Source organism: Copadichromis virginalis, linkage group LG12, assembly GCF_057382275.1.
Source record: "Copadichromis virginalis isolate Kocher_CV1m ecotype Utaka linkage group LG12, C_Virginalis_male_GT1.1, whole genome shotgun sequence".
Taxonomy (NCBI): domain Eukaryota; kingdom Metazoa; phylum Chordata; class Actinopteri; order Cichliformes; family Cichlidae; genus Copadichromis; species Copadichromis virginalis.
Genome location: NC_140629.1, coordinates 4957590 through 4983354, shown reverse-complemented (window position 1 = coordinate 4983354; position 25765 = coordinate 4957590). Strand labels below are relative to the sequence as shown.

The 25765-nt window shown below is 42.2% G+C and overlaps 2 protein-coding genes across 3 annotated transcripts; both read right to left on the bottom strand.

The window, feature by feature from the left end:
- Window positions 1–288: 288 nt before the first annotated feature.
- idua (alpha-L-iduronidase) lies at window positions 289–7451 on the bottom strand. Its single transcript, XM_085474440.1, has 14 exons — window positions 7082–7451; window positions 6090–6230; window positions 5835–5917; window positions 4546–4653; window positions 4122–4217; window positions 3557–3759; window positions 3190–3369; window positions 2582–2798; window positions 2270–2479; window positions 2045–2166; window positions 1203–1328; window positions 826–902; window positions 597–697; window positions 289–504 (listed from the first exon to the last, which is right to left on the bottom strand). Exons 1-14 carry the CDS (start codon window positions 7219–7221, stop codon window positions 404–406), a joined length of 1905 nt encoding a protein of 634 aa, XP_085330566.1. The 5' UTR covers window positions 7222–7451; the 3' UTR covers window positions 289–403.
- A 2298-nt stretch (window positions 7452–9749) lies between these two features.
- On the bottom strand, window positions 9750–24003 carry LOC146696333 (poly [ADP-ribose] polymerase tankyrase-1). 2 transcript variants are annotated; one of them, XM_085474438.1, is made up of 28 exons: window positions 23553–24003; window positions 22775–22999; window positions 20431–20526; window positions 20268–20304; window positions 19951–20026; window positions 18521–18541; window positions 16908–17002; window positions 16762–16828; window positions 16324–16510; window positions 16071–16192; window positions 15832–15923; window positions 15430–15508; window positions 15168–15339; window positions 14968–15047; window positions 14636–14781; window positions 14301–14466; window positions 13962–14181; window positions 13550–13659; window positions 13156–13344; window positions 12771–13017; window positions 12528–12610; window positions 12284–12404; window positions 12089–12186; window positions 11874–11948; window positions 11560–11665; window positions 11267–11453; window positions 11017–11173; window positions 9750–10931 (listed from the first exon to the last, which is right to left on the bottom strand). In XM_085474438.1, the coding sequence occupies exons 1-28, from the start codon at window positions 24001–24003 to the stop codon at window positions 10845–10847; spliced, it is 3792 nt and encodes a 1263-aa protein (XP_085330564.1). In that variant the 3' UTR covers window positions 9750–10844. The 2 variants fall into 2 exon arrangements, with proteins under 2 accessions (XP_085330564.1, XP_085330565.1); XM_085474439.1 differs by lacking the exon at window positions 18521–18541.
- Between the last annotated feature and the right edge of the window lie 1762 nt (window positions 24004–25765).

Sequence of the window (25765 nt, the reverse complement as noted above, 5' to 3'; positions counted from 1 at the left end):
GAAGAGCCACCTCAACATGACAACATCTGCACCTGAACGATAAAGGTCACTCTTTCAAGGATGCAAATGTCCACACCTTGGACCGAGAATACAGATGTTTTCAAAGAGCAGTAAAGGAGACGATCTGTGTCCACCATCTTTGACCAGACACCGGATATTAGAAACCAACAATGCAGTCTAGAGATCCCTTCCCAAGCGTCTCAAACCTCACTTACACCTTGCCTCAGGTGACCTCAACATGATGGGGTGGGGCGAGGATTCAGTGATTTCACACCTTGACTCACATGATTACAGCTGACCACATACAATGCTTTATTAAATACAAAATCCACCAATCCAAAAATTTACATTATATAAAACAATAACAAAACATAACATAACAGCCAGCAGACCAGATCTCGGACTAATGCTCCTCTGAATATCTCTCTGGCAGCGAGTACTCGCCGGGCCTTCCCCAGTAGTCCACAGCTCGAACTCTGTACAGACCACTAACCTCCTGGTCCACTACAGAACACAACAGAGAGCATGATATTATTTCTCTGTACAGTCAGACTCTAAAGGTCTCAGATTTAGAAGAATTTAGTGTGAATTCTTACCTGGTGAATAAACATAAGAAGTAAAAATAGTGTTCTGGGTGCTGATTTTGCCGAATGCCTTGCCGCCTGTGGATAATTCCACTTCATATGTTTTGATGCATCTGCGAAGCATAACATAATAAAAGTGGTGTTAGCCTTACTAACGTTGTCCAACCTTTAAAGGATAAAGATGCATATAATACATTTTAAAGCAGAGTGAAATGAAATGTTTTGGATGAGAAACACCTACTTTGAATTGACACAGTGGTCAGACCAGATAATAAGGACTTGACCTTTAGTGATCCTAATGAAGCGTAACCCGTTGACCTGAAGAAGGTCAAATATAACGCAGTGTAAAAATATAAATCTGTGATTAATTTTATAGACAACAGAGCATTTAAAAACATACATTTATTACAAATTTAGCAAATAGACCTACTCATAAAAACTCGCCTTGGCTCTATAGACTTCTTTCTAGCTTAAAATTAAAAATATAATCAATTAAAATATTTTAAAGCAGCTTCAGCCTTCTTACTATTTTCTAATATTGTCTTTCAGACTCATTTATGACACGAGTGTAATATGAGATATTTTATCTATACAACATTGTGTTGTGTTGGTACTAACCTGGTCTGGCACAGCTTTCGGCCGGGCACAGACGTGGATGAGGAGGACGGAGGGCACCGGCAATTTGGCTTTCAGAATCAGACTGTCTCCTGCAGGAACGTCCAAGGGTCCGTCAGTGTGGGGGCCCTGAGACAATGACACATCAGGTCAAAGCGTGTCTCAGTGCACTTGAGAGAGCAGGAAAAGGTCAAAGTGATCTGTCAAATCAGTTCAAGTCTTAAAGACTCACATAAAAATAATCTCACAGGCATCAACTAGATAACAAAAAATGATGAGAGTTCATACTGGGAGGAAATCCATGCTTTCACAGTGTGGTGTGCAGAAAACTTCATCAAAAATAAAAAAAAATAAAGGCAGAGAAGCCTGTTTAACTCGGTGGAGCTGGGGTGCAGATTTAGGAATGAGGGAATCATTGCACGGCGTAAAGTGTGCCACAGCCTTCGAGGCTCTTTCATGCCTGTCACGTGTGCTCACTGACAACCTGCTCTCTTCTGTAAAGAGAAAAAGGCACCAGTAGCTGTTCTGCTGATCTCTCGGGAACGCCAATCAAGCCGCACGGTGCTGGGCTGTGACCATAGATGCCGCTAAAGAATATCAGGACCACATGCAATCCTGATGAAGTCCGATTTTGGCAGTATGCTCAGAAATGGACATTAACAACTCGCTCAAGGTAATTTTTTTAACTGACATGTGGTGATGATCAAGTCTTCCCCTAATTTTCTCTGAGTAGTGTATCAAACAGGATAGATAACTTTTAGCTTTCGTGTTTTCCTGTACACTGAAAAACATACAATTATAATTGCAGAAAACTAGAATATATACTGTCCAGCTGTCCTGTTTACCTCCACACTCCTGAGGCGTCTGAGCTGCTCTGCTGTGGGGTAGTCAGGGCTCCCCGTGTTCTGCCACAGCTCGTAAGGGTTGGTTACATTATTGTCCAAGTAATATGTGACATACATTAGACCTGGATAACAAACAGATAGCAAAGAGGAGTAAAATTAACCAAACAGACTTACAGAAATCATCACAGATAAACAGAAACACTCCAAATCCCTTGACAGTGTTACCGTTTTGTGCAGGCAGTCCTTTCAGTGAGACAGTGACATCGTCGGTGATGGTAGAGGTGCTGTTGTCCTCACTGTTGTACACCAACACTGCTGCCTGCCAGCTGTCTGAGCCACCGGGCATTACGGGTTTGTGGCTACTGGCGAGAACTCCCAGTGTGCCGTTGTGGCCTCCTGATGAGTTCACAACCTGAGCCAGAAGCTGGGTCTCTCCTAAAATTTGAATCACAGGGACACATACGAATTAAATCATGTTTAAACGATTCATCCCCTTTCCCCCCCGAGGGAACATGTGTTCTAGGGTAAAGATGTCACCTAGCAAAGCCAGCAGGGCCATGACTGTGAGGACGGGCTTCCTGATGAGTTGAACATGAGGCGGCTGAGTGTTGTTGACCTGGAAGCGGGCGGTCAATGTGCGCTGGGTGAAGGGGTGTGGGTGGTAGCTGAGGAAGGCATTGTCGTTGCTCAGCAGGGTGTAGTTGATGGTGCTGTTTGGGTTTGCCATCAACATATCCTGGTGCTGGTTTATAATCTTTTGAAGGTGGACAGCAGAGGATTTGATCAGGGTGATTTAACTGGCAGAGAGAATCTCCTCGTAACACACCGACAACAAATTAGTTCTTTTATCCCATACCCACATTTAGACTGGTCTGATGAATACATTTTATGAAGTTGTCGGGGTCATTTCTATGGGAAGAAGATCATACACAAAATATGGGGGCATTTGCTAATCTCTCCATTACCGATTAAAGTTTGATGTCCGGCAATTTAGAGCTGCCGTGCTCACATCAGCTATTTGGTGCGGTCCTTTTCAGGTTTAAATGAAAGATATTGTTCTAGACTGGACACTTCTAACAAACATAAATTCCCACGTGAAATATTTTTTTCCACCCATGCTGTTCGTTTAAATGTCTTCGCCTCACCTTTACCACCATTGCAGCATAGGTCACATCAGCCCTCCACTCCTGAGGCCTGGACCACCCTACCAGAGGATCAGCCTCGTCATTGTAAACAGGCAAGCTGCGAAACTTAGGGAAACGCTCTTGGATCTCTCCTACAGTCTTGATCTCCTGCTGGAGGATGGGGAAGGAATAGCCTCCTCCCTGTAAGATCGAAAACAGGAAGTCAGCCTGGAATTAAGCAAGTTTGTGTAGTAATAACTATAGTTTTTCCTAAAACAGCTGAGTCTATGAACATAATGATAATTATATTTTTCTGGCAACTATAAGCACAAATCTAGAGCATAATCAAGGCTGCTTTCATTTTCTATTTGCTAAGAAAAGAAAACACCTTTTTGTGCAGGGCTATATAGTCCAGTCTGACCCCAGTCTCTCCAGTGAAGTAGTTGGTGCCGTTGTAGCAGTGCTGCAGCATGGCCCAGCAGTACGGGGAGTGTGGATGGGGGTGACAAGAGTCTCCTGGACCTCCAAACCTCAGGAGTGTACTGGCAGCATGCAGACCCTCAGAACAGGCGTCATAGTAGTTTAGAAACCCTTGAGAAAAAAATGATAATCCACAGCACAGCACTGTCATACTGTCTGGCGAGAACATTTGAATTTCCACAAATTTATAAAAGAAGCTCCACAAGAATTGGTTTAGTGCTTTTAGGCAAAAGCAGCTCTTGGAACATAACTGCATAACTTCATATAATGTGTGTGCCCGTTTACATTCACATTAAATAACACTATTATAAACACAAGAGAAAATAAGTAGGGGGGGACCCCAGACTTACCTTTCATCAATGGTAACAGTTTACAAACACAAACACACACACACACACACACACACACACACACACACACACACACACACACACACACACACACAAGCCATGCACAATGTCTCACAGGTTTACCTTGAATTGAGACAGTAACATTATCAAAGTCATGGTTGTTGGGCTCATTCCATGTTTCAAAGTTCCATCGAGAAACACTTCCCAGGCCATATTTGTCTGAAATTTACAACAAGCAACGACAGTCATCACAAAACGCATGAGCAGGGTGACACAGTGCAGATTAAGCCATTTAGTTTCAGCTAAATCACATGTTTACATGCCCGCCACAGTACATTTTCTGACTGATTTCTGAATACTTCAATTGGGACCATTTTAGTCAAAAAAATGACTGTTATTCATTATTTTAATGCATAGTAATTTGTTATGGCTCTCCTATTGGACTTCACTGTTCTTCACTGTCGTCCTTTTTAATATTCTTATTGATTATGCAAAAAAAGTACGAAACAAAAAACTAAACTAACGATGTCTGCTTCAACTCACTCACCAATGTACCTCTTGGCTATGAGATAAACCAGATTTCTCCACTCGACCACTTGTGATTTATCCTCAAAATCAGTGAAGTAATTAGAGACACTTCCCATCAGTTCAAATCCTGCAACAGAGAACAGGAAAATCCAATTACGTTTTCTGATATACAAATTTCTGATGTTTAGCTAACAAATTAACTAAATGGTAAATGGACGTACATAGCACTTTTCTACCCTCCTGGAGCACCTAAAGCACTTTATACAACATGCCACATTCACCCATTCATACAAGCACTTTCTTCGGTGCTTCCTAACCTCCTAGAACCTGGCGTCCACATATGTGGACATCACATTTTGGGTTGTCTAGACCAAAATACACAACTTTGCAATACAAGGAACTGATAACCACGTACGAGGACACCATACTGCCACTCTTCTATAAAAATTTAAAACAAATGTCCTCATATGTGGATCTAATTTTTCTCAGAAACAAAAATCAGTTAAAAAAAATCATCAGGTAATTCTTTGTTTTTACATTAATCAGGTCCCAATCAGCCCAAATAGCAAACAGAAGTTAAAAATGCATGTTTGGGTCTTAGGAGGTTAAGCTAACATTCACATAAATTCATACTCCAATGAATGCATCGGAGAGCACCTTGGGGTTAGTATCTTGCCCAAGGATATTTAGCCTGCAGACAAGGGCAGCCAGGGATCAAACCACTAACCTTCCAATCAGTAGATGACCTGCTCTATCTCCTGAGCTACAGCCACCCCAAGCAGGCTAGGCTAGGCAAGGCTTTAGATTTTGTTGCAAGAGAATGTTTTTCTGTCATCTGACCTACTTCAAAATTGGCTGAGGTATTACTCGAGTAATAATAATAATGGACTGCATACAGCGCTTTTCGAGATCCTCAAAGCGCTTTACACTATTCAGTCACTCTCACATTCACACACTGGTGGAGGCAGCTACAGTTGTAGCCACAGCTGCCCTGGGGCAGACTGACAGAAGAGAGTCATATTGCACCATCTGGCCATCACCAGTAGGTGGTAGGTGAAGTGTCTTGCCCAAGGACACAACGACCAAGACAGACAGAGCTGGGGATCGAACCGGCAACCTTCTGGTTACAAGATGAGCTTCCCAACCCCCTGAACCACGGTCGCCCGCGCTGGGTCAACTTTTGTGGTAGTCGTGACCACAGAAATTATGTTTTACTCTTCCATGACCTCATAACGAACAATAAAAAGGTATGAAAACAGATGACAAATGTACATCAGGAATAAATATAACAGGACTGTAGTACAGTACCTGGTTGAAGGCCATTCATCCATAATAGCTCTATCAGCCGGTCCAGTCTAGTGAAGTTATATTGAGGTTTTCCTCCAATATCTCTAAAATTAAAAAAAAGTTAGATGAGACCACTCTTAGTACTACCGTAAGTTATAACCTACAAAAACAACATTCAAAAAGCTTGTCTTCGATCGCGAGCGTGTTATAGCAAACATGACCCACCACATGTCATGCTACTTGCTACCTACTTGCTTGTTCATTTACTTCACTTACTGTGCAGTCACCAGCTCCAGCATCCAGTGTATCCTGACCTGCTGGATCCCTCCATGAGGAACAGAGCCCACATAGGCCAAATTCAGCTGCTGGTCAATGCTCAGGTCATACTCGTGGGCCTGCGTGTGAGGGAGCGGGGGGCTGGACACAAAACACAGACAAACATTTAGCTTTGTGCTATATCTACACACACTCACTGGGCATTTTATTAGGTACACCAGATTGGACCCCCTTTTTCCCTGAACTCACTTAGTTCTTCATGACACAGATTCAACAATGTACTGGAAACCATCTTCAGAGACTTTGGTCTGTAGTGACATGACTGGCATAACATAGCTGCTGCAGATTTGTCAGTGGGCTGGTGAATATGGAGGCTATTTGAGTACAGTGAATTTTCAAGACACCAGTTTGGGATGATTTGAGCTTTGTGGCACTGTGTGTGATGCTGGTGCTGACAGATGTGATCAAAAAAGGATGAACATCGCCAGCAACAATACTCAGGTAGGCTGTGTCGTTCAAATGATTCTTAACGTTTAGTAAGGGACCCAAAGCATGCCAAGAAAATATCTCCCACACCATGGCACCACCAGCAGCAGGCAGGGCCCTCATGTTGTTCATGCCAACCCTGAATGAGTGGCAGATACTGACACTCATCAGAGCATGCATCATTAATGTGTTCTTAGTTGTCAGAAATTTGGTCTGCTGCTGTAGCCCATCCACTTCCGGGTTTGATGTCTTGTGTGCTCAGAGATGCTCTTCTGCATACCTTGGCAGTGAGTTACTCCATAGTCTACCTTTCTCCCTTTACGCTCAGAGAAAGTCCTACGTGTTCCTAGTAAGTGCATCGTTTTTTAAATACTTCCTCTGAAGTATTCTGCTACAGTGAATATAAAAATAATTCCACAGTCAGTGTCCCGTTTCAGTGAATCTCTGCTTTCTGGCTGACACTTACTGCTCGGCGCTCACACGGGAAAAGTTAAAACTGGACCTACCAGAAACCAGTGCTTCTCCAGAAGTGTTTAAGATCTCCTGTCGGCCTTTGCACGTCAGCTGTGATAACATAGGAAGCGCTTGAAGTTTCGGAAATGCAAAGGAGCAAAGCTAGAAATGTAAACGTTTTCCACACCATCATATTTGCGACCCGCTAGCTTAAACGGCTACAATAAAAAAACAAAAAACAAACACGGTGTGTTATAAAGAGAGTGGGGAAGTGTGACTTAAACGTCGTCTGTGAGTAAATAGGAGAAAAAGCTCTGCCATAGCTCAACTAGACACACTTAAGACACCAACAAGTGTTTCTAACAAACTAGCAAAGTGCGACTGCAGTCATGTGAACACAACAACGTAGATTACATGCGACAGTGTTGTAGTCTTTTAGGGAAGTGAGCGGTGCATCAGTTGCATGGATACAAAACCACTGCACATTCAATTAAACACAACATTCTGCAGAGTATCAATGATGTAGCTTCTTATTATATTATCGATTATTATATTATCGATTATTATATTATCGAGGCAGAAGATGGAGAACCAGCTTCAGCAAAACAACGTTGGTGAAGTCTGGAGAGGCCTCAGAACCATCTCAGGCCACAAACAGCAGAACTCTCTGCCTGGGAGGGATGTGAGATGGGCAAATGAACTGAATCATTTCTTCAACAGATTTGATTCAACCATGAGACAGTCTACAACATCGGCTGCAGACTCACCCACCCCCACTGCTGCTGTCCCACCTCTGACACCTCAGACACTTCACACCTCCTCTATTCACCCTGCTCACTCCTCCCCACCCCCAACAACAGCATCCAATACACACTCAACACAAGGCTCCAGCCTGTCTCTCTCAACCACCCAGGTTAGGAGGGAACTGAGGAGGATTAATGGCAAGAAGGCAGCGGGTCCAGATGGCATCAGCTCGAGGTCAGGTCCTGCGCGGACCAACTGTGTGGGGTGATGGAGCACCTCTTCAACCTGAGCCTGAGGTTGGGAAGAGTCCCACAGCTCTGGAAAACCTCCTGTGTTGAACCAGTGCCAAAGACTTCACGCCCCAAGGACCTCAACAGCTACAGGCCGGTGGCTCTGACATCCCACCTGATGAAGACCCTGGAGCGGTTGGTCCTGGCTCAGCTTCGGCGCCTAACAAGCTCATCACTGGACCCACTTCAGTTTGCCTACCAGCCTGGCATTGGAGCGGATGATGCCGTCATTCACCTCCTACATCGTTCCCTCGCTCACCTGGAGACCGCTGGAAGCACTGTGAGAATCATGTTCTTTGATTTCTCCAGTGCCTTCAACACTATTCTTCCCTCGGTTCTGAAGGACAAGCTGGAGAACTCTGGAGTGGACCATCACCTCACTACCTGGATTTTGGACTACCTCACCGACCGACCACAGTATGTGAGGACTCAGGGCTGTGTGTCGGACAGGGTCGTCTGCAGTACGGGGGCCCCACAGGGAACGGTTCTGGCTCCGTTCCTCTTCACCATCTACACTGCAGACTTCTCCCACAATTCCACCCAGTGCTTCCTGCAGAAGTTCTCTGATGACTCTGCAATAGTCGGCCTCATCACTGATGGGGACGACAAGGAGTACAGAGGACTGACTCAAGACTTTGTGGACTGGTGCCAGCTGAACTACCTCCAGATCAACGCCAGTAAAACCAAGGAGCTGGTGGTAGACTTCCGCAGGCACAAGCATTCTCCACTGCAACCACTGAACATCCAGGGTATGGACATTGAGGCTGTGGACAGCTACAGGTACCTTGGTGTTCATCTGAACAACAGACTGGACTGGACTCATAACTCAGACGCCCTCTACAGGAAAGGGCAGAGCAGGTTGTACCTGCTGTGGAGACTCAGGTCGTTTGGGGTGGAGGGCCCACTCCTGAAGACCTTCTATGACTCTGTGGTGGCTTCTGCTATCTTTTATGGTGTGGTCTGCTGGGGCGGCAGCATCTCTGCTGGGGACAGGAAGAGACTGAACAGGGTGATCCGAAGGGCCAGCTCTGTTCTAGGATGCCCTCTGGACCCAGTGGAGGTGGTGAGTGACAGGAGAATGGCGGCTAAGCTGTCATCCCTGTTGGACAACGTCTCCCACCCCATGCAGCAGACTGTGACAGCACTGAGCAGCTCCTTCAGTGGGAGACTGCGGCACCCACGGTGTGGGACGGAGAGATTTCGCAGGTCTTTCCTCCCCACTGCTGTCAGACTCCACAACAAAGACTTTAACTGAACAAACACACACATCCACACATGTGCAATAACACTAAGTGCAATAATCTTTTCTGGCATCGTATTTTTACTCAGTTGTATATAGTATTTGTATTCTATTTTTATCTTATTGTATATTTTTATTCTATTTTATTCTACTGTATATAGTATATTATTTTATTCTATTCTGTACAGTTGTGTACTGTATTTATTCTTATTGTATTCTAATTTTTGCGTCATAACTTTTGCACTGTCCACTTCCTGCTGTGACAAAACAAATTTCCCACGTGTGGGACTAATAAAGGTTATCTTATCTTATCTTAGATGCCAGTTATTTGACTGCAATTTCAATCATACTGGTATAGTTGCGCATCAAGCTACATTAAATCCCTAACCTTCGACTTTACATATCATAAAAGAAATGGATAATAAATCAGACGCTCAAAACACAAGGAGCTGTTAATGGGACATTTATTAAAAAAACAAAAAACAAAAACGGTATAGGAGAATCAGAAGGCATTAAAGGAAAAATACAGATGTCATTTACAGTTTAACTCAAAAAAAATTGTTAAACAGCAACAGTTATACACAAACATTTACACAACCTGTACAAATATTTTTCCTCCGCAAACTTGCAAGTTAAATTTCAAAATAACTTAAATAGTTTTCTACGTAAAAGTGCAAATCCATATGGGTGTGATGTCTGTGAGTAAAACCATGGCGACAGAAAGGGTGCTTTGAGCTCACTGGCTGTAGGATGTCCACTTGTAAGGAAACACAAACACATTTAGCTGCGTAGTTATGATGCCTTGCACTGACCAGCAAATCAGTACTGTAATATCCCAAACAGTCCCAAACTCTGTGACGCCCTTTCTCAACCAATCGTGCCCAACCCTAAATAAAGCCACCGTTAAACATTGCAGTTCAGTCTTTGTAGTGTTCTCGGGTTCAAAGTTTGGAACGTCAGCATTACAGTATAGCAATGACAACCTGTTACATGTATGGTAGTGTTATAGGTTAGCATTAAAGTCACAGTTAACCACAGACCATTCTATACAGTCTTGAACCCCAAACACGACAGGGTTGTAGTAGTCCACAGGTTTCAGGTTTCGACAGCAAGTGTGAGTAGAGGTGAGGCGAAGGCGGCTGCTGCTGATTCTCCACAGTCACAAGGTATGAGGCGACAGAGAGTGGCAAACTGTTAATGCTGAAACTTCAAAGTCTCTACAGGCATCCTTCTCACTGGTGAGGAGGGGAGACATATTGAAAACAAAAAACTAACCCACACACGCTATTGGGCTTTACATGCTTCTGTAAAATCATGCAGCCGAGTCCAAAACAGAAAAAAGGAAAAAAACTAAAAGAAAATCACCATGAGGAGTATTACAGCATATCTGCTCATGAAGCACTGGTCACCATGGGCTCTACTGGACAGAAAACTGGAAATGTGTTTGGTAAATAAAAACGGTGTTTAGGCATTTGCAATACAAATGGGGGGAAAAAGAAGCAAGCATCGAGTCTTTGTGTGAGTTTGTGTAACATGAAGTAACTACGACTTCTGCTCGGCTCCTGCTGCAGACTGCGCTGCGCTCTCAGGCTTAAGGATCTGGTAGGTGATGAGGTACTCTGGGTAGGCCTAAAGAAAACAAAGCAGGGTGTCAGCCAATATTACACAGCACGTGTTGCTTTTTGCTAACGCTATGGCCCGAGTTCTTAATTACCTGCTCTCCTCTGTAGATGACGTACTCGGCGTAAGCTAGGCCGTTAACGCTGGGCCGCCCGATTACTGAATGATGTCCTGGGGGAGCGTGAGCCATCTTCATGGCACTGAACTGTAGGAACGACTTCCCCAAAGTCACTCGGCAGAAAAGCATTTGCCTGAGAAGTCACAACATATGAACTGAGTACAGGAACAAAACTTTGCTACAACATCTTTGTGCTGCAGTTTAATGGGTGACAGCCAAAAGTTACCTGTGGCACAGGTAGCAGGATCGGTCTTTGTGTGTTGGGCAGCCAGTGCCTCCACCGATGCCGTAGACGTATTGATTGCTTTTTGAGGAGTTCTCTGCAAAATAGATACCTGCTCCAAACATCCCTCCTATGTAGGCGTGACGCTCATCAAAGCCTTTGTGAATGATGGCATTGATAAACGGGGAGCCTGTAAGAAATTGTGGCAGGATGAAGTTACACAGTAGTCAGGTTTTCTGTTATGTCTGCTGCAGACACACAGAGCACATAGATGGTGTGACAGTGGGCGTGGTTACCGTGAAACAACATCCGCTCATTGTGATGGTTGTGGTTCTCATCTGCGATCTCCTTCTGCCTGTGGGTGTAACGTTCCCTCAGCTTCTTGTTTACCACCTTTTGAATCTGTGTGATACAGTAGGGTACATTTCAAACAGGATGCAGGGAGTTGTGTTTGTTTTACACCATAAACTAATGACTCCTCCCAAACTGCTGTAATATTGAGGTTTGTAACCCCAAAAATATACTAAATAAAGATTTTAAAAAATAGCCAGCACTTGGTCAGTATTTTGCTGATAATCAAAACAGTCAAGTAAAGAGTCAGCATTCAGACCTTAATGATGTTGTATCTGCTGAAGACACCACCAGCATTGCCTCCATCTCTGTGCTCTCTGATGGTGCTCTGCATCTGTGTGACACACATGAACAACAAGATTTGTTATAAGGCACTCTGTCCAGCTATCGCTACATAATAATTTACCAGGTATTTAGAACAGCTGCATTAAAAAAGAGACACTATTTTTGGGTAAATGCAGCTTCTCAGCTCACCTCCTCCTCCACTGACTGGTACTCCTTGTCTTCTGGGGCGAGGTCTATAAGAATGGTTCCCTGGCTGGCACAGTGGAATGTCAGGTATGGGTTGCCACCTGAGAAGTGATCAAGATTCAAAGTGTAAAGATGCACACTCTCTATTAAAGTAGTACCAAAAAAAATCCCCCCAAAAGCCACTGGGTTACACCTCACCTTGTTGGCCACCCAGCAGCCTCTCAACTCCCTTGATGAGCTTGTGTCGGTGGCCATATGCATTAATCCCGATCTCCTTCAGCTCCTCATGGCCCATGTCAGCCAGCACATCCAGTGTGATCTGAGAAAAAAAGAACCCCACAACAAATTGAGACCTTTAATAATTTAATTTTGGTCAAACGTATAACCAGCGGGTTACAGGTCCAGCGTAAAAGGTGTGCTTGCTAGAAAAAGCCATTATGACCTGCTCTCTCTCAAAGATGTCCCTGAGGTGCTCCAGGCCCAGACTCTTCAGGAATTGACTTATGTTCATGTCCAGCATTGCCACTATGAAAAAAAATAAAACAACAAAACAAAAAACCCAGAAGATTTAATAAAACAAATAATTGTAACACAAGCTCCCCAATCTCTTTTATGTCCAATTTGTCTGCTTAACAAGATTTTATAAACTGAGCAGTGTTTGATATAAGGACCGCAACAAACTTACTTTCCCCTTCCTTGCGGTCAGTGCCAGTGGCTCCATCTGCCACCCCGGAGGACCCTGTAGCAGCGGCAGCAGCCAGCTCAGTGAGGGGCCCGGCAAGGTTGTCTATGCTGCTGGCAGCTGAGAGACAAGAAGGCGTGGAGGCAGGGGAGATGACAGAGGCGCTGACCACTGTGGCCTGAGGCTTAAAGCAGCTGGGCAGGGCATCCGGTGGCATGGCATCCATCAGCAGGGCTCGGATGTCATCAGCCTGCAGGAATATACAAGTTAAAAAAATTCAGCAAAGGAAACAGCCTGAGCCTTTCAACGAGCAAACATATTGAAGTACAGAATTTCATTTTATGGTGCGTTTAGTATCACAGTTATTCTTTCAGACAGGAGCCATTACCGTAGCCAGATCCAGAGCAGTCTGCCCCTCCTGGTTCTTCATGGTGGGGTCGGCTCCATGAGCCAGCAGCAACGCACAGAGCTGTGTGCGACCCTTCTGAGCTGCTTCATGGAGGGGTGTGAACGCCCATTTGTCTGTGGCATTCACACACGTGTTGTATTTGATCAGAAGGGCTGCAATATCCACATGCTGCGAGGAAGAGAGGGAACAGATCACAAGTTAAACCCTGAACTTCAAGTTAAATAAAATAACACAGTTACTGACACAGAGTTTTCAAGAGCTGATGGCAAGGTCATCAGCTCAAGTATCTTTTCATCTAAAATGTTTACACTTTTCATGTATCTACAGCTACAAAACCCACAAAAATGTTTCTGTTTATGTAGCTGAGACTGACCCCGTAAGAGGCAGCATTATGAAGAGGGATAAGGCCTCCTTTGTCCTGTGCGTTGACGTCGGCCCCGTGTTCTAATAGATACTCCGCCACTTCAAGGTTGTTGTAGCCAGCTGAGAGAAGAAGAAAAAAAAAAAAAAAAAAAAAAAGAGTCAGTGCAACTTCCTTCATATGAACACACTTCGAAAAGTCTTTTTTAATGCATATTTAATTAGATGAGTCTCATTGAGCTCCACTCTTTTTACAGCTCGACATGAATAAAATGCAAAGGAAATACTGTGTAAATACAAAACACATAAGACCAACAGCCAGAAAAACAGGACATATTATGTTCCAAGTTTTTATGTCAAACAGTGTGTGAGTTAGTATTTTTACTCAGTACAAAAGTATACAAACACATCAGAAGAGCTTGTACCTGCGAGGTGAAGCGGTGTGGAGTTGCGCCCCTGTGTGTCTCTGCAGTTGATATTCTCCGGGGAGCAGAGCTTCTGGACCCGGGCCAGGCAGCCCTTCTTGGCAGCATCCAGCAGGGCGGCATCGCCCCTCAGCAGGTCCTGGATGTCCGTGTCCCCATCTTTCACCATGTCCAGCGGCATGTTGCCATCACGGTTCTTCTTGCTTGGGTCGGCTCCATGCTGAACAGAAAGGTTTAGTTGATCGATTTTATAAAAATATTTGTTGCACATGACACTGAGTGACTTTCCAGGCCAAAGTGATTCGTTTTCCTGTCAGAATCATGAGGGTGGGCGCTTACTTTGAGTAGCAGTTTGCAGATTTCATATTTTCCTTTGGCCGCAGCTTCGTGAAGAGGGGTGAACTTCCAAAGGTCGGCCACGTTCACTGAAGCTCCATGTCTGACCAGCAACTCGGCCACTTCATAGTGACCATAGGAGCACGCATTGTGGAGGGGAACAAGACCACTGAAGGAGGAAAACCGGCAGAAAAAAAGATCACATTTAAGAGGGAAGAAAATGTGTTTAAAGTACTGATAATTACGGCTTAAAAGGCTTTAAACATGATAACTTCTGATGTCTTTTATGACATTTTTAGTGAACTAACAGACTGTAAGATGGTAGTTTAAGAACTCACCCCTTGTCTTTGGCGTGAACGTCAGCTCCATGGTGTAGCAGGTATTCAACAACAGCCACTCGATTGTAACCGGCCGCAAAGTGCAGAGGAGTGGAGTGGCGCCCCTCCAAGTCCCGACAGTTTACGTTCTGGGGGGTGCAAAGTTGCTGCCAAACGTACATTTTCTAATTAGCCAAGTTTACAAGACATTACATTTTATATCACTGCTACTAGTGAGCATGTGGAACTGATGTGCTACAAATTTTACAAGTGTACAATAAAGATTTTATCACAGTAATAAGTCTCTGTGAAACTCATCATGAATGATCAGGCAGAAGAATCAGTGAACTTACTTGCACTGTATCCAGATCTCCTGCTTTGGCCGCCTCCAGAAACCTGTAGTCCACGTCAGAGTTACGTGTGGGAACATTTTCTGGAAAAGAGAAAGAAAAAAAAAAAAAAGCTGTCAAAGAAGGACTCACATACACCATGTGATGATCAAGAAAAATAGTGTTTTTTCCATTTTCTTGAAAGTTAGAAGTGCGGTAATCACCGTTGAGGATCTGTTGCACAGCTTCGTTGCCCATCTGAGCAGCGGTGAAGCCCTGCAGAGACACAATGGAGGGGTCGGCCCCGTAACTCAGCAGCAGCTTGCAGGTCTGGATGTGACCAGCCAGCGCCGCTCTATGAAGAGCTGTCTGACCCAGAGTGTCCACAGCATTGACCTGGAGTCAGAACGAAAGAGGTTTCTAAGTTTCATACCAACAACTCTCCCAAAGACCACATTTTTTCAAAAAGGAAATGCAAAAGCACACCTTTGCTCCATGTTTCTGCAGCACCTCAAGGATATCATTGTGAGCTCTCTCGGCAGCGACGTGCAACGGGGTCATGAAGCTAAAAGACGTCACAGATGAGAACATGTCACCATTATCACTCTTTAGTGCTGAATCAGCAGCTTTTCGTTTTTTTAAAATGTTTTACATCACGGTCTCACGTCTTTGCGGCACTTTAATGTGTTTTTACTTGCAACACATTTTTTTGCAATTATGTTGTCACATCTTAGACCACAGAGATTAAGTTGCTTAATTTGGAATAAAATGCTTATTATAATTATTATTATTATATCAGCTACATTCATTACCTTTAAGATGAACTCCTAGTTTATTTGCTTCTTACTTTTAAAAATACAATCTAAAAACTTTTTGTTGTTAACTTACTCTTTGTTCTTCTCATTGATGTTGGCACCTTTACGCAGCAACAACTCGGTCACCTGCTTTCTCTTAGGGTGGGGTGAAGCCACAGCACAGTGCTGAAATACACATTAACATTATATTAGTGCCGAGCTTCATCTTCATTATGCAGAATTATGCAAAGAACTGCTGGTAGCACAATGAGAGAGAGAGAGACAGGCATGTTAAGAGAAACTACTGGCAAGCTCCATAGACTTGATTCTGACCAGAGCTGTTTCGTTGGTCTGAGGATGTTTGAAGCTGATAATTTCCAGAGCCAGCGTCTTCTTCACTTTGGCCACGTCCGCCTCCCTGGCTGCCTGCAGCAATGAGTGACCTTTGAACTCATCTAAAAAGAGATGTGGAAATGACAAATTAGGTATGGTCTAATGATTTGGGTTTCTAAGTACATGAAAGCTAATCTTTGTGGAAAAAAATGCCTGCTGATGAAGCCTTTTAGGTGGCTTAGCGAGAACTCACAGGTAAGCCTTTCTTTCAGCTCTGGAGTCGGAGCCATGTCCACAGCACTCTTGCTGTGGCAGTTTAGGAGGGTGGGGTCAGCCCCGTGGCTTAGCAGCAAGGAACAAACCTCCACTCGGTTCTTGGATGCTGCCTCGTGGAGGGGAGTGAACTGCCACAGGTCCATGGCATTCACACAGGCTCCATGCTGCAGAGAGAAACAGCACAAAACGTGTACAGGAGAAGGAAGAAACATTTGTTTCATCACATCAGTATCTGACATAACAAAATGTAATTAGTGTCTGATTACAATTCCTAGCACTACGTTATTTCCTAGTTATAACTCATGACATGATTTTACAAAGCGAAACGAGTTACACTTATTCATTGCTCAATAACATTTCAACCAACCCAGAGTCCTAAAAGCACAAGCTCATCAAATAAGAAATCGTGTCTTACTTTAAGCAGAAGCTCGGTGACCTCGTAGTGACCGTAGGAGCAGGCGTTGTGAAGAGGAACCAGACCACTGCCGGACAACACACTCTGGTTAGTGTCGTGACTTATACTTAAAAGGACAAAAGAGAGAAGAGAAAAAAAAGCCTCACCCTTTGTCCTTGGCGTGAACATCAGCCCCATGCTGAAGGAGGAGCTGAACGATGCGGACCCGGTTGTACCCAGCAGCCAGGTGCAGCGGTGTAGACTGCAAGAGAAAGAAAGCCTGTTAACATCGTTCGTGGGCCGGGTCGGTGCATACTGCCTTTGATGGCCACATGAGCGAGCGGCTGATTAAGGCCAAAAGCAATTGTGCTAGAGCAGGCTATGCTCGGTGAGTTGCAGATGAATGGCGGACATCGTGATGCAGAGTCAATGAGTTTGTGGGGAAAATTCAACAACAAAATTCAGTTGCTGTTGTTACTATGTCTGACCTGAGCGACGACGAGCAACTTTAACCTCACTAGTCATCCAACTCGATTTCCAATTGATAAGATCACAAAAAAATAAATCTTTTAGGTCTTAGTACTTCGAAAATAGGTTTGATGCAGTAAGCTGAGGAGTAGTAAAGTCCAAAAGGCTGCTTGTGAATTATGGTTAGGATACAATATCTGACTTACTTTCCAATTCCAGTTATAAAATAATTGACAAATAAATAAAAAGAAAAAAAACAATAGAGACATACAAAAATGCTTCCAATTTTAATTTCTATTAATTTTTCAATTACCTGTGTATAAAAACAATCATTCAATACTAGCTATTGAGTAAATAAAATTATATTGAATCCCAACCATAATAGGATGCAGTGAAGCTACAATAAGCAGGCTGAGAAAAAACAAAAAATCAAATAGCCTAATTTCAGCCAAGAAAAATGAGAATTAGTATAAGCAAAGCTGCAAATCCCATTTCAATTGCATTTGTTCACTGTTCAAAAATCTGGCTCAGGTCAAGCTCACAATGAAAAGAAGGGACATTGTTTCATTTCAATCCATGCAGTGATGTTAATATAAAAATGCAGAAATGTAAGACTATTAAGTGACAGTGAAAAAAAACAAAAAACAGCTCTGAATAATGAGAGTTGAATCATGGAGGCTTCATTCAGTTTGGGATGACACAGGCAATTTAGAAGCAATCAACATGGAGGGAAGAGCATAGCACTAGAATGGCAGGTTAAGTTTAGACCATTCATTACTGCATACCAACTAATCCAACAAGGACATGTGAAGTATACACAAGTTACAATGACACAAATTCAAGATTCGATTGACAAACAAAGTGCAGAGGGGCAGGCCTTCAGGCATGCATGAATTATCACCATCATCAAAAACAAAATTAATGAAAAGATAAATCAGACACTGATTTATGTGCAAGTGATCGAAAGCTGGAGAAGTGTGGGTGAGTGTGCAGAGGAGAGAGGACAGACGCTGAAGTAGGCAGGCAGTGGGCATTTTGTGCTCCTCTCCAAATCCAAAAAGATGAGTCGTCACCATGACACCAACCCAGTTCAGTCGCTCAATCACATTCACGCACACACAACAGAGGAGCATCAGGGTAGGATAAATGAGTGACCCGTACACCCAGGTCCATGATGTGCAATTAACAAGTGACAGCCAGCTTATTGGTCAAATAAAAACGATGGATTAAAAATAAAAGAATAAAAACAAAAACAAACAAAAAAGATCACAACAGTGCATCAATTAAGTGGCCGTTATCAAGGTCAACTTACCAGCATTTTTTGTGATGTTGACTGATCGACAAATGTTGCCAGAGTCACACGGAAAACAAAATGAAACAAAAATTACAAAATGACAGTGTCTTTTCACAGCAATTTCTCTCTCTCCCTTAAAGTCAGTGAAACATAAAGCGCAGTAAGACAATAACCACTGTTTGATCCGTCAAAGACGGTGTGAGATTAAATGTGACACGGGGCCAGAGAGGGTAAGTAGCTGGAGGATGCAGTGGAGACTGCTCCTCCTCTTCTTAGGTCTGCTTAAATTCCAGACCACATCTCCAAAGTGGCTTACAGACCTAGATCATGCAAACATCAATTCTACTGCAAAGAGGTAACACTTTAATTTCTGATGGAAAAAAATACGGTTAGAAGTGAATGACATGTGCTGAAAAACTGTTAGCAACAATGAGTTTTCATGGAATAATGAAGGTAGTAGTTATGTTTTGTTTTAAGCTGGTTAGAGAAATAAACACATTTATTCAGGATAAGAAAGCTAATCATTCAATAATTTGAAAATAATGCATGAGGGACCAACCCCACCCCCCCTCCCAAAGAAAAGAAAAAAGAAACACACACACACAAACAGTAGGAGTAAATGCTCCTGTTCATAGGGATGCAATGGAAACAAGATCCCTCACCTAAATCAGCCATGATAAACAGTGTGTAAAGTCTAAAAGAGGAGTGCCAGCTGTGTTTGTACCATTACACATGTAGTTCCCTCAACCACAAAGAGGAAGACAAAAAACAAAACAAACAAAATTAACAGGAGGAAACCTGCATGGTGATCTAAACACTGCTTACAGTGTAATCACGTCCCACTAACAAAGACTAAGAACTGAAAATGACACAGAAATAAACTGTGCAGAATACATTAAGCCTAGTTCTTTGATCTGACCAGATGTGCTTCCACAGAAAATAGATTTCACAACTGACCAAACATGCTGGAAAAATATAGTTTTGGGGGTTTTTCGTGTAAATTTATGTCTACTTTAGCTTCAAGAGAATGTATACAGAATCAACTAGCCTGATAAACTGGGTTGAAATAGTGCTTTTAGTGGTTTCCTTGAAAAAGGCTGGACAATTAAAAGCCAAGTTGAAGAAAACTGATGCTGTTAAAATGAGGATGATTTCACAGCAGCAAATGGATTGTGGATGGTCTCATGAGAGTCACGCATGCATGATTAGAGAATAAGAAATGTCTAAAACAGGTATTTCCAAATTAAGATGGCCCCAACATAAATCCTCTATAGAAACACCATTCAAACTAATTCAGACTCCTTTAAACACATGCTGACTGAATTAAAAAACAAACGAACAAAAAAAAACACAACGTGCATTTTCCCCCTCAAAATCTGAAGTTTTGGAAACACTAGTAAACGTGTATGTATGTATTTGGTGTAATGTGCTACTTGTGGCTCATTTACCTTGCGACCATCGCTGGCGTGACAGTTGACATTTAATGGAGTCAGCAGTGCCATCAGTTTTTCTTCATTTCCACTCCTGTAATTAGATGGTTGAAAAGACTCAGATGTTGTTAAATCAAAATAAATTGATGGAAACTAGCAACTAAGACGAGGTCAATTAAAGTCAGATTAAAAGGATATCACATGCAATCATTTTTCTCCTCCTTCATATGTTTTAACTCTTAAATGTGCTTACAGAATCACAGGACACACCAGCATCGTTTCTATAACTGCAGTTTACCCAAGAACTTCATGTCATCAACTATTGACACACTCACCTTGCTGCTTCCAAAAGTTCATCCTTCTTGTATTCACCTGGAACAAGAAAAACTCTCAGATTAGAGAAACGTGTGAAACACTTATACATAAATATTGGCATGTGACTTAACTTTACATAGCATTTATTGCTTATGTTTGTTTGGCACATTAACCGAGACTGACCAGTGAGAACCGCCTTAGCTGAAGGGTCAGCCAGATCCAGAGCAGACTTGCCATCGGTGTTGCGGATGTTAGGATCAGCTCCGTGTTGCAGTAACACTGCAAAAGATAAGATGAAATAAACAAAAACTTGCATTTTAACGTTCCTTTTTTGTGTTACTCAGAATGCTGTGCATATTAATAAAGAGGAAGGCTGGTTAAACAGCATAGATAATAATAAAAGACACAAAGTTGAAAACAGTGTTCAAGCTGGCACCACCTCTATATTTTAAAGAGCCCCAGGGGAGAACGCCACCTCGCACAATGAATGCTCCAGCTCATCAGACGTTTGCACATACACTCAAAGAACTAGAATGACATCAGTCTTGTATTCATCTGGATGAAAATGAGCGCTTAGATTAGAGCCTGGCATGCAAAACACTTCACATAAATGTTTGCAGTGGATATAACTTTCCATGGGCAATTACAGTCTCTGTTTGTTTGGCAAGTTAAGTGCTGAGAATGAACCCGGCTGATTTATCAAGTAGAACCTCAGTTATTTCCACACAGGCACATTTTATTTATACAAATAATCCGTATGAGTCAAAGACTGAGGCTTAGGATGGCTCATAATGCCAGTTCAAACTAGGGCTGGGCCATATTATATCGTTCACGGTAATACCAGTATAATGTTAGGCAACGATAGGAAAATGAAATATCGCGATAGAATATGAGTAAAACGCGCATGCGCAGTGCCCTTGTTTTCATACGCACATGGCCGATTGTTGAGCGAAACAGATGAACCAGAATTGGTTTGTAAAAATGGTGCAACTTCAGTGATGTGGAACTGGTTTGGTGTTTGTCCGTCAGATACATGACAAAGCACCTTTTTTGCAGAACATGCAAGCGGCCGTCGTTATTGTCGGACTAAGATGCTTAAATCTGGGAGTAATCTGGGTCCCAAACTCCGTAATCTTCAGGTCAAAGAACACTGCAGCATCACTTAGAGTTAAAAACTGTCTAAATTCTTTCATCTTTAATAAAACGACCAGCATTGCTGCTTTACCAGGTGTAACTATGAAGTCTAACTTCCAGGCATCCATGAAAACAAAATTTATTACATTTAACGGAGTTAGAAGTTAGCAGGAAGCTAGCGGAAGTTAGCTCGCTAGTTTCGCTAGTTGCCTAAGCATGATATTGCATGTTCTGACTGAGAGATTTCTGAAAAATTCAAACGTACAGCTCTGCTATCACTTCCAACATAAATGAAGACCGGAAACTAAACAGCAGTGACGTTTGTAGGGTTACTGAAGTTGGGCTAGCTGGTATATAATGATGTGCTACGTGATCGCTAGCGACACAGCTATGTTAGCATAAACAGTGAAGCTGGAGGACGAACACTAACACTTTTACACTTATAAAAGTTAACGTTAAGGTTCCTGATAGTTGGAGACAAATGCAATCGCATGGCAGGATGCTGTAAACGGACCAAACTTCAGTCAGGAGAACAACTGAGATAATCCATCCACAATACGAGGTTAGTCATTAATATACTGCAACATGGGAATAGAGCAGCTGCCAGAGAATTCAACATTAATAAATCAATGGTACAGAAGTGGAGGAAGCAAGAATGAGTTTAATAAAGTTTGATTTATCTGACTGCTTTGTTTCGCTTAATGTGCCTTATAATCCCGTGCACCTTATGGTCCGAAAAATACGTACTGCACACTGCAGTTTAATGTTGCAAAGCACCTCTTTTTAACTTCAGTGGATATTATACATGGTTATGCTCAGGATATGTCAGCCCATTTCTACTGGAAATGCCTTTTGGTTAAACTTTCAGCAAGGAATTTGCATTTGCACTGTTACATTTTTATAAAGCTTTAATGTACATAAAAACCAGCTTCTTGTTTAAGTGAAAATAAATGGAAGGTTGTCTTTTTGCGCTAGTAATGTTGTGGAGTTGTATTTTGTCTCGCATCAATTATATCGTCAGTTATATCGTTATCGCAAATTTTCAAATATATATCGTGATAAATATTTTTGGCCATATCGCCCTAGTTCAAACTGTTTCTTTACTCTTGAAATGAGTCCACAAGATGTACTTCTACATGGCAGCCATCCCTGCATAAGCAAATGTTTATGTAAATTAACAAATAAAAAGGTTATATAGGCTATAGAAATTTGATAGGGGAAAAAAAAAACACTAAGGCATTTGTTTGTGTGTCACCCCAGTGTAAGTAATGTTTTCAGCCTGCTCTGGCTGTTTTTCCTCTGTCTCACACACATATTTATTAAGTTTTTCACTCCCACACATACACAATTCCATATTTGCCTAACCGTAGATATAAACGGCTAGCATCCTTACCAATGCACACATCTATCTTTCCCTTGATGGCAGCCTCATGTAACGGAGTGTAGTTCCAGTTGTCTCTGGCATTTGGATCTGCGCCTTGACACAAGAGGAGGCTGACGACTTCTGCGTGTCCAAAAGAGCAGGCATTATGCAGGGGGATGAGACCTCCATCATCCCTAGCGTGAACATTGGCCCCAGTCTGCAGAAGGTGCTCCACAACATCTTTTCTACCAAAGCCTGAAAGAAGCACGTGCGTTGAGTTTTTCCATCTATATTACATTAAGCGTTTTGCATAAGTATCCTGCTAACATTAATAGCTTTTAGCCATTCACAGGAAATATCCCAACAAAAACAACACTTTATAACTATATTAAAATATAAATACTCTTTATACGATTAAGCATCCGTATAGATACACAAACTTCTTACCTATAATAATTGCAGAGGTGTTTTATTTAATTTAGGGCTTGGGAACTTAGCAAACAACATACACGTAGTAGCATACTGTTAGTTTTTGTTGCAGTTCATGCTAACGTACGGTTATCCTAACTAAAAGATACGACGGTTTGCGTTTCCTAGCTAAATGTTATTAGCGGCACAGCTTATAAAACAGTTATAAAACGACAGCTTAAAATTATAGTTACATTTTAAGGAATATATAAGAAAGATAAATGTAAATAAAATGTTAGCGCTAGCACTAAACAAGTCAAGCAAAACACATTATCTAGCTAGCCGCCCGCAGTATGTTAGCTAATAACAAGATGCTGTTGCTACTTCATTAGCTCGTTACCCGCAGCGAAATGAAGGGGGGTTGATTTTCGACCAGCCATGTCCTTCGCGTTTACATTCACCGAATCCACAAGTCTCTTTACTCTGGATACGTCTCCATTACGACAGGCCTCGAACAACTCCCTGAACGCCCCACCGATGCCGCTGCTGCCGTCGGTGGGACTGGCAGCTCCAGAGCCAGGGCTCGAAACGCTGCTGCTACCTCCGCCAGAGGTTGTCGTGGTGGAGCTCGCACTGCTCGCTAAGGCCGGGGCTGGTAGGTCTGGGGAGGCCAAAGCCATTTCAATCCCTCCGCTGCACTCCCTCTCATTCTCCGAAGGTCCGACGGCCGAGGTCAGCAAAGCCATCGGCGGAGAGCCCGGAGGAGCGCCAGAAAGAGAGCCGTTTCTCGGCGGAGACTGTAAAGTATTTTGCTGTTGTTGCTGCTGCGATGAACGTCGAGACACCGCCATTACAGCAGCTCTCAGGCGATAATAAAAGCAGTTCCTCCTTCTTTCCGGTGAAAGTGGTCGTGTTTCCTGTCAGCTGTTTTCTTAGTGGAGCCTGGCAGTGGACCCCCTCCCCCTCTCCGACTTAAACTTACTATAATGCATTGCAAAACACATTAAAAAATATCGTCTTTAGGTATTACATTGCCTTATTGCCTTATTTAAAATTGATTATTTAATTTAAAAGAACGTACTAAAAGACTGAAAATAGGTTTGTGAGATTTGGGGGGAGAATTTTTTTAAATAGTTTTTTTTATGTGAAATATATATTTTATATTTCACAGTGCAATAAACAATTAATAATAAAAAATAATAAACGAACTTTAAAAAAAAGAATTAATTGCTTTGGGGGGCTTATGCCTGGGGCGGCAGAGATAATAAAAAAAAAATCTCAAGTAATTCTCAATTGTTCCACTGGCAGACTTCTTTTCCGTACAATAAACCGCAAAAAAACTGAAGGGTTTTCATAATGTTTAAGTATAATATGACATCAGATATGGCAGCTTTTGTTCTTGATGTTTGTTTTTTGATCTTTGGTTCATCTATGTTGACCCGGAGGTCCCGGTCAACACAGGTGCACTGCACTTTGAGCTTTTCCAAAAAAAGATCAATAAGAAAAACTACCACAGACCTTCCACGGCACAAGAAAGACTGAGCGGACTGGCAGTAATTAGTATTAACAATAAAGTTGGCCATCAGATTTCTTGCAGTGATGTAATGATTTTCCTTCTAGAAAAGCTTGAAAACAAAAATGCTAAGAGGACGGAGTGTTGAGGAAAACCAAAAAAGTCAAAAGTCTGGATTCCAATCATTCATTTTCAAATGTAGTTCTTCTTATTTTTACCAAAGTGTTTAGACATGTTTACATAGTTTTCAGAACAAATTTATACATCTTGTTCCCTTGTTTCACCTACGTCTATGAATTTACAATACTGAAGTATTTCTCTGATATATTTTTTATTATATTTAGTAGTTAGAACTTAAAACATTAACTAGGGACTGTTTAATTGAAGGGATTTTAATTTTATTTCTATTTTTATGGCACTTTGTTGTTGCACACTGCTCTTACACTTTATTTAAAACTAGAAATAATAAAGCAGTTGATGTGTTTCAGCCTGTAACGTTTAGTGTCTGTTGGTACTTCATCACTTTGAATAAGTGTAAGTCAACACCAGGCCCCACTTTCAGTCTTTCCATTTCTCCTTTCCAAACACATGAATAACAGTCCATTATTTTCACCGTTAAACACTAAAATATTCTTGACTTTTTTAATAAACAAATTAAACGACAGCCAGCATCCCAGTTATTTCAAACTTTAAAAAAAATCTCCATCCCCGTGTGGAAAAGTTTCACCTTTGCTAACTGCATGCTAAAGGAAGTAAAGATATTTTCCAACTTAAAATCTCAATTATTTTCCAAACTCATTTCAACCAATTTTTTAATTTTAATTGTACCTTATGTTCATGTAGGACTCAAGAAAGCGTACTTTGAACTAGGATCCAATCATGTGATTTGTCATCCACAGTTCTCATCATGAATGACGTCTCCTGTGACACTGAGTGCTTCAACACTTTCATCACTCCTGACAACAAGTGATTTCTTTGTGTAAAACCAGGCAGTTATGCAATTGGTCAGAAATGATCTGTCCCATAGACAGGGATGCAGGTGCCCAGCTACGAGCTGGTTTATTAATACTAAGCTAAAGAAGAAAAGGAACTCACTGTAG